Here is an 8,782-nt window from a genome sequence, read left to right on the forward strand (position 1 = left end):
CAGATTCTATGATTATCTACATTGAGAGAGAGTTTGCTTCAAATATAGACTCGGATTCTATAATTTATGAATATTATACTTCGAAGAATCGTAGATCACAGCTTCAATAGTAAGATTATGTCAATACATATTATTTTTGTATGTTTTATTTTAAAAATATTTAATTTAATTATCTAACATTAAATGAATGGTTTTAGAGATATTCATTTTATTTGGTCTTCATTAATTTTTCTTGCAGGATTATGAAGATATATTATTATATTGTCAATGTTTTGTCGGTTTCTGAATCTTGCGAGTTCAATAACGAAAATATTGAAGATCTTGTCAATGAGAAACTTTTTGAGACTACGATGAACATGTATCATAACTATGATTTTAATTGTTATGGATTTTTTTTTTTGTTAAAACAATTTTAGCCCGAGTAGATTTTAAATCCTGGCTCCGCCATTGATTGTAGGGTTCTGCTAATTTTAAGGTTAAGGAGAACGAGAACACTCATTTAGAACAAAATCTAGTAGGCCGTCAAATCAAACATCAAAAAATCTAGAATTCAGTAATTCAAAATCAGGAGAACAGTCATCCTGCTAGTTTCTTATAATAACATGTTGGACTAACACCAAATCATATAATCTTTAATAAGAGACTGTTGTTATTCATTTTGTTTATATTTTCTATCTAAAAATGTTCTTATTTAATAAGGTTGTTCTGTACAATAGAACACTTCATTTAATATCATTAAATGAACTGTACAAGATCATTTGTTGCTCACTATAAAAAAAAGTCTATTTCTAGATTCAAGTACTCTTAATGAGTAAAAGAGTCGTTCTTATTTGAATATTGAAGATCAACTATATAAAGGCTTCTCAATGATTCACAAAATATCTCTCCATCACTTCAATTCTCGAACTCTGAATTTACTGTAAATCGTTTTTCAAAAAGACTCAAGCCTTTTGAAGCCTCAGAAAAACAAGTACATGCTTTAAAGCCTAGTCATATTCAGAAAATAAATTTTGCTATCTTCATTCGCACTCCTTCATTACTTTAATTATCGTAAAATGTGAAGAATTTGTAATATGAGGAAGAGTCTTTCCCAAAATTAAATTTCTTAAAATGATTGCATTGTAATACTAGGAGTTTCAGTAGGCAAATGTAAGAAATGCTGAATTGGGTTTTTATCAATCAAATTCTTCTAGTGATACCTTTTAGAAATAGAAGAAAGAGATACGCAGAAGAGTTTTGTCCTTCAAACTTCTTGAAACAAGTATCGTGTCTTATTTCCTTCTACTGATTTTAGCTCAATAAAGTGTTGTGCATTGATTTCGCACTTCTTAAAGTAATCTGCTACAATTTCAAAGAACGAGACCGACTTCTGACTTCTTAAAACATTTTATAAGCACACTTTGCAGAGGTAGAAGAATTTTAAGTTTGAAATTATTATTCAACCCTTTATTCTAAATATTTCACCGATCATAACAAGCCGGTAACATATCTATACTATTAATTAAAGACAATAACAAAAATTCTTGTTAGAGAGTCTCACGTATAAATTTTCTGAGACATATATTCGACCTACCTAATTCATGAAAAATATTATTCTTTATGTCAGAATTAATACTTTTCATAGTATGTATGAATTTTGTTGGATGCAATAATTGTCCCTGCTTGGTAGAGCGATCGAACCGTGGTGCTTGTGTTGTTGTGCGGTTTAAAAGATTTGAGTTGCACCATTACTACTAGCTATAGCTTTTGGTAAAGCGGTAAGCACTCGGTCCTACAATTGGTATCAGAGCCAAGGTCATGGGTTCGATTCCCATTGATTGCAAGGAGTGCAATTATTGGGAGGGAGATTGTTGGATGCAATAATTGTCCCTGCTTGGTAGAGCGATCGAACCGTGGTGCTTGTGTTGTTGTGCGGTTTAAAAGATTTGAGTTGCACCATTACTACTAGCTATAGCTTTTGGTAAAGCGGTAAGCACTCGGTCCTACAAATTTGATTGACATATATCATGATATAGACATGTATTACTGTCTCAAAAGATATTAACTCAAAATTGAGTCCCCAATACTAACTAAATTTTTATTTATTTGGTGAAATCTTATTTCAAATTACAATTACACCTCATTATATAACTTTATTGATATTTGTTTATTTTTCTAAAATAGCCTATTTTTAATATTTCATTCATATCTTTATCTATAATTTTAAATCATATCATATTTTTATCTATATTCTTAAAATTTTATATTATTATATTATGCTTAACTAATATTTCACTCGTACTATGTCGTATATAATATGATTAAAAATTGAAACATTTAATCAATGTTGACTTAATATATAAATTTTTTATTTTGTGTGGATTTTGGATGATTGTTTTTGTGAGTAATGTATTTAAAAATGGATTTTGAAAGTTATGCGTGAGTAATGAAAATATATATGTTATACGCATATATTTAAAATGAGGAATTTAATAAAGACTGATATATTTATGTTATACATATATATATATATATATATATATATATATATATATATATATATATATATATATTTAGATTGAAGCATTTATCAAGTTTGTATCTCGAAATATTTATTTTTTATATACATATCCTATCGGGATCATTAAATTATGTTTTGGAAATATTGTTTTACAGTCTCAAGACATTTAATCAATGCTGACTTGAATAACATTTAATAACCATTGACACATTTTTCGATTTAAACAGGTATTTTTATTGACGTTGATGTCATCTCTATCTGTGGAAAAGAACGAAAAAATGTAATATTTATGTATTTCATTTAAGAATTCACAAACAACTTCTGAACTATCTTAAATGAGTAGGTCTCATGTGAGACCGTCTTACGGATCATAATCTGTGAGACGGGTCAACCTACCCATATTCACAATAAAAAGTAATACTTTTAACATAAAAAGTAATACTTTTGTATGAGTGATCCAAATAAGAGATCCCTCTCACAGATACGACCTGTGAGACCGTCTCACACAAGTTTTTGCCATCTTAAATACCCATCATTCAACTCATTGATAATTTAATAGTTCCGGTAGCCTCCCATTTTCATCAACATGTATAATATAAACAAAAAACATGGACCATTCCCCTTGCCAATACGACTATTTTCCAAGCAAAGAAGGCCGATAAACTGCATGGCTCTGAGCCATTTCGATACGTTCTCGAGGATCATTCATCGTTTCGTCTCTTAAGGCTTCAAGAATCCCCTCGCAAGACACTTCTCTGAGACAGACATTCAGATAAATCAATAATCATAGCACGTTGTCATATATTACATTCGCTGATGCGTCAAATGTTAATCAATATCATATATACATACCTCAAAATCAGGATTTTATATAGTGTCTGCAAGATTGGACACAGCTCCACTGGAGCAACATGCTCGTTTTTGCTCGGATGTAGAACATTTAGAGAAGATTGACTAAGTAGCTCGTAGAATGCTTTCACAGCAGAAACACCCTGTAGTCAGGTGAGGAAATAAGTTACCATTATCAGAGGGAACGATTTTATGAAATAAAAACTGCGCCCAAAGTGACCGAAAACTGGTTACTTTAATCTGTCTCTCTTAATCATCTAGTTTAGATGTATAAATATATTTTTCAATTGAACTTGTACAAGTATATTACATGATTTGTTCTAGTACTTTGAAACACATACCTGAATTGTTCCCTTGCCTTTGATGCTGTCCCCCATATCGAGGCTTATTTCTTTTTTAGCCAACTTTTGGCCGTACCAAGCATTACGACCTTTCAACAGTGTCACATAAGTGTCGGCCAATAGAGGACCGGCAAGCTTTTCTGGTTCTTCCGTCAAAAGATGCGTGATAAAGATCATTTCTGATGTACAGTGCGCGAAATAGACCGACTTGCTAGTCGCACTCTCGTTAGTTAGATCCGCAACCATCCCTATCCATATTTCAATTTATAAATGTTAATGCAGATGATCATCCGGGAAATCAGAATAATATGAAGTCTTGTCAGAAGAATTATGGATCGTTATTTTCAAGCAGGAGATTACACGACAAATCCCTACATCATGAGGTACCACAAGCCACAAGGCTAAAATGAACTAAGAGCAAAATATACAGGACGTAATGGCAAAATAATGTTCCTTCTATCTTTATATCGGCTTCTCCACAAAACGTCGGAACTTCTAAAAAAAATGAGAAAACGACCAGCTGCACAAATCCCTTGATTCTTTCATAAGTCAGGAACAATAATTACTATCCATATTTTCATATTTTTCAAGTTTGAAGAACATGCAAACACAAAACTCTAATATATATGTATGTATGTAACAATGTATGTACACAAAAATCCACGAATGCTTACCGGCCCCAATTGCATATACATTCTTCAAACCACCCATAACCTCATGAGTAACAAGATCACCGTTATCCCAAACAATAAAATGTGGCTGCCTGAGAAACTTTGCCAGTGGTTTCCTCCATTTTTCGGTTCCACATATCCGAGCATTAGCATATTCCTTATTGTAAATTTCAGATGCAATATTAGGCCCTCCAAGGTAAAGAATGTTTTCCATAGGAACCTTAGCTGAAATAGGCCATCAATTAAAAATATTAAATAGTCAATTTCAAATTTTCAAAAAAGAAAATATAAGAGTTGGATCCAAAACAAAATTTATTGCATCTATGACATTGATCCATCCATGTGTTATCAGAGACATGTAAACAGCAAGAAGGAAAATAAATTTTTTACACTAAAGGAAAATTATTCGATCGATTGCTAAGGATTACAGTATGTCATTTAGTACATGCTTATATTGAAATATCCTAGCATCCACCTTATACAAACACATTTCCTAACTTTTCAAAAATGCACCTTGATCCTTGATTTGATGATTCAGGTACAACAGAAGTCATTTAAAATTTAACTATGTTTTATATGGTTGGCCATATTATTGTGCTCATATGCACACTTATCATACATATTCCTTCAATGAAAGTATGCAAAGACTGGAGCAATGAACCCAAAATGAGTACGGAAGTTTAGTTCCATATCATTTGGAGTTGATCATAAAATAGTTGGATATTAGAAGAATAGCAGTATAGCACAAGTTCAAAAACAGCGCACAGGATCACTAGGAGACTTTAAAAGTTATTAGCAATTTAACATGATGTAAATTTCTTCATCACAGGCACTCTTTATAACAACCATGGGCTATCCCAATCTTGGGCTTTCTCTAGAGCCTTCTATCGTAAATAGACTCCCTCTGGGCCTTATCCCTCAAGAGATTTCCCATGTGCCACTACTCATAGAATATCATCCCTAGAAAATGGGTTCATTTCCGCAACCCCAACCTAAGACCTCCAGGATAAATACTTAGATTCCTAGAGTGTTGGTCCTTTTTTTTTTTCAAAGACTATGGGCTATCCTGATTTTGAACCTTCTCTCTTAAACGGGCTCCCTCTGGAGCCTTTTCTCTCATGAGCTTTCTTATGCGTCATAAATCATAGAATATCCTCGTCCCCAAGCACTCGAACCTAAGACCTCCAGGATGAGTACATAGATTCCTAGAGTGTCAGAACCAATTGAACCCATTTTTCAGGGATGAGGATATTCTATGAGTAATGGTGCATGGAAAAGCCCGTAAGAGAGAAGGCTCCAGAGTCCAGAGAGAGCCCGTTTTTACGGCAGAAGGTCCCATAGGGAGTCCATGATCGGGATAGCTCATGGTCGCTATACTCTTTGTAGCTAATCATTGAATTTAATAACCTTTCTTTTCTTATTGAAACACAGATGACATGGTCAACTAGAAACCGTACATTGCAACTTAAAATTTTAAGGCAAATCCAGTAACATGAAATTTGTAGATAAACCATAGTTTTAAAAGAATCCATGATTGTATTCCCATGCATACAGGGAAAAAGATAAAAAAAGATGATTTATTCATCTACTGAAAAGTATTTCATACCATCATCTTAAACCTCCAATTAATCTCCACCTAGAGAGTTTACAGCTCTAAATATATAGCATACATATTATCAGAAAGATGAAATTAAATAAAGTTAAAATTTATATAGTTTGCTTCACCTTTTTTAAGTCATAGTATTAATCAATTATCAATCGTATTTACCAGTAGATACCAGAGTAACATAGAATATCTCAAATGAGACAAACACTTTATCTCCATGAATTAAGATATCACAAAACTATCCATTTAATCAGTAAAAACACATAAAAAGCTACGAAAAATGGTGCATGTGTCTTACTTGCTCGATTGATCATCTGAGTGGGAGTGATTATCCGAGGCTCAGGCTCTAGTTCAGCTTCTATTCCCTTTGCCAAAGACACAATAACAGGAGCAGTAATTCGTTCCTTCCAAAACCTACTAATCTCTTCAAAAGCTTCCCGAGTTTCCGTCGAGGGCAATCCATTAATAACAATATCAGCATCCCATACCGCCTCTTGCAAGTTTGTCACGACCTTTAACGGACAGAGTGGAGTGTCAATCATATTCAAGCAGAACCCATCTTTCAAAATCTCATCAGCATTAAGTGTTCGATCACCTAATCTTGCTTCTACATATTTCAAATATGCGCATCGCCTTATCAGCCTCCTCAACACATCTTCCCTCGAATTAATCACCTCAAATAAATGCTCAGCCGTGGCTCTATCAACGGACCTACCAGGCCTTCTCCATATTCTAATCTGAACCTTATCTCGAAAATTCCCATATCCATCTTGCAGCATCGCTGCAAATACACTGCCCCATGCCCCTGCACCGACACAGACAATCCTTAATGGATCCCCATCTACTTTCCCAAACAATTCACGAAGCTCGTCAATCTTTTCTTCTGAAGAACAATTTGTGTTATGAATCGTTCCATTCGAATATCCGTTTCCTCTTTCAGTAGCAAGTACCATTTTCTTTCAATGAATCTCCCACTTTAACAAATGAATTGAACTAAAAAATGTCCCACGCACACAGACTTTGTTGAGGTGAATATAACAGATAAGATTTAATATCAAATGCCAATCAATAAGATCAAAAACTACAAATCGAAATTTGATAACCCAATTGAAGATCCCACGTGGGCTTCACACTTTCGCTCCCCCTTTCATACAGCAATACAAAAAGACAACAGTATGAACAAAAAAACATCGAGAACACGCCGATTTCGTTGGTGGGTTTCACACCAAACTTTAACAACCGGCTCCAGTCATATAATTCAGAACAAAATCGACCAATATAACGACTTTAGCTTAAATTCTAGAATGCCAGATGGCCAGAGCCAATGAAACACCATTACAAACACATTGGTTTCCCCGATTAAGGGTAAAATAAAAAACGAACCGTATGAAGTAAGGACGATAACAAAACATTCCCAAGCACCAGATCTGGATAACCCGTCAAACAGAAAGAGAAATTAGGTAAGCCAACCCCACCTAAAAAACGTAAGCTTGAAGGACAAAATGTGAGCATAAAGCAAAGAAGCTGAGCTGTCTTCCGGTAAGAGTAGGATAAACAGGAGGTGATTATTCGTGCTTTACTGCGGAGCTCTCGACTTCGAGCTGAAAATGGTTACTTGGCTTTCTTTTTTGCGAAGAAATCGATGTTCATGCAAATGAAACTCGATGTATCTAAGCGATCCTATCTGGACATGCGGATCAACCTTTGCTTTTGTCTCCTCCTAATGAACAAAAAATACCATAATATTTTATTTTTTATTATATATTATTAATATTAAATTCACAAAAACTCACATAAAATCGTTTCACGAATTAATCTCGTAAGATGAATATTTTGTTTGATCAAATCTTAAAAAAAATATTTTTTACCAAAAGTATTAGTTTTCAATCTAAATATGATATTAGTTTTCAATCTAAATATGGAGCGAGTAGACTCATAAATAAATAAATAATTTCATCTCCTCGATTTTTAAAATTTATAAAATCTCTTAAAGTTTATTTAAAAACATGAGCCTTAATTTATTTGTAAGATCGATGCGTGCTTCTCATTAACTATTTAAAGGCCAAGTTGATACATAAAATCATATATTATTAATTACACTTGTTAACTTATTTTAAAAATATATATATCGACGATTTATATTCTGGACATAATAATTTAGTATACTATAGATAAATTAAACTAGATCGATTTAATTATTATATCGTTTATTATAACAACAGAACATTGTTTTTTAGCTTTTAAAATTGTAAATACAAGATTACAAAATATATTATTTTCGAGGTAATAATTCTCAAATTATCAATGTTTTGATTTGCATTATTTCTTGAAATAGTAAAGGGTCGAGAATTTTGTCAATTTTCGAATCAGATTCATAAGAAAGTTGGAGGAAATCGAAGAATATTAATCATAAATACAAAAGCTCGCCATAATGAAATCCTTTTTTTTTTATTGTAATCTGATTACGATTAACAAACAATCTTCCTCAAATTACAACAATTTTTCTCACATTTTCTGATTTTCACCCCATTTGAATTTAGCGAACTTCAAAAGTTGGATTATTACAATTATCTTGAATATTAAGCTAACTCTATATATTCAAGTCACCATGCACCTCCAATCCTACAAACCATCATGTTAGCAATGGACAAGATAACTCAAGTCTTGTTATTGTTCCTTACATGCAACTTTTTCCTTGCATATGGCCTTGGAAAATATGGGCTTAGAATTGATCTTCATATCGTCGACAAACTGCCCGAGGAGTCGCCACCACTGATCGTGTCATGCCGTGATCGAGAGGGTGATTTCAAAAACC

General features: G+C 33.1%; 1 protein-coding gene across 1 annotated transcript; it reads right to left on the reverse strand.

Annotated features, from left to right (window-relative positions):
• Positions 1–2,776: 2,776 nt before the first annotated feature.
• LOC140814171 (probable glycerol-3-phosphate dehydrogenase [NAD(+)] 1, cytosolic) lies at positions 2,777–7,647 on the reverse strand. Its single transcript, XM_073173061.1, has 5 exons — positions 6,266–7,647; positions 4,365–4,586; positions 3,691–3,938; positions 3,353–3,492; positions 2,777–3,255 (listed from the first exon to the last, which is right to left on the reverse strand). The coding sequence occupies exons 1-5, from the start codon at positions 6,918–6,920 to the stop codon at positions 3,135–3,137; spliced, it is 1,386 nt and encodes a 461-aa protein (XP_073029162.1). The 5' UTR covers positions 6,921–7,647; the 3' UTR covers positions 2,777–3,134.
• Between the last annotated feature and the right edge of the window lie 1,135 nt (positions 7,648–8,782).

The sequence above is a fragment of the Primulina eburnea genome, chromosome 15 (genome assembly GCF_022965805.1).
Source record: "Primulina eburnea isolate SZY01 chromosome 15, ASM2296580v1, whole genome shotgun sequence".
Taxonomy (NCBI): domain Eukaryota; kingdom Viridiplantae; phylum Streptophyta; class Magnoliopsida; order Lamiales; family Gesneriaceae; genus Primulina; species Primulina eburnea.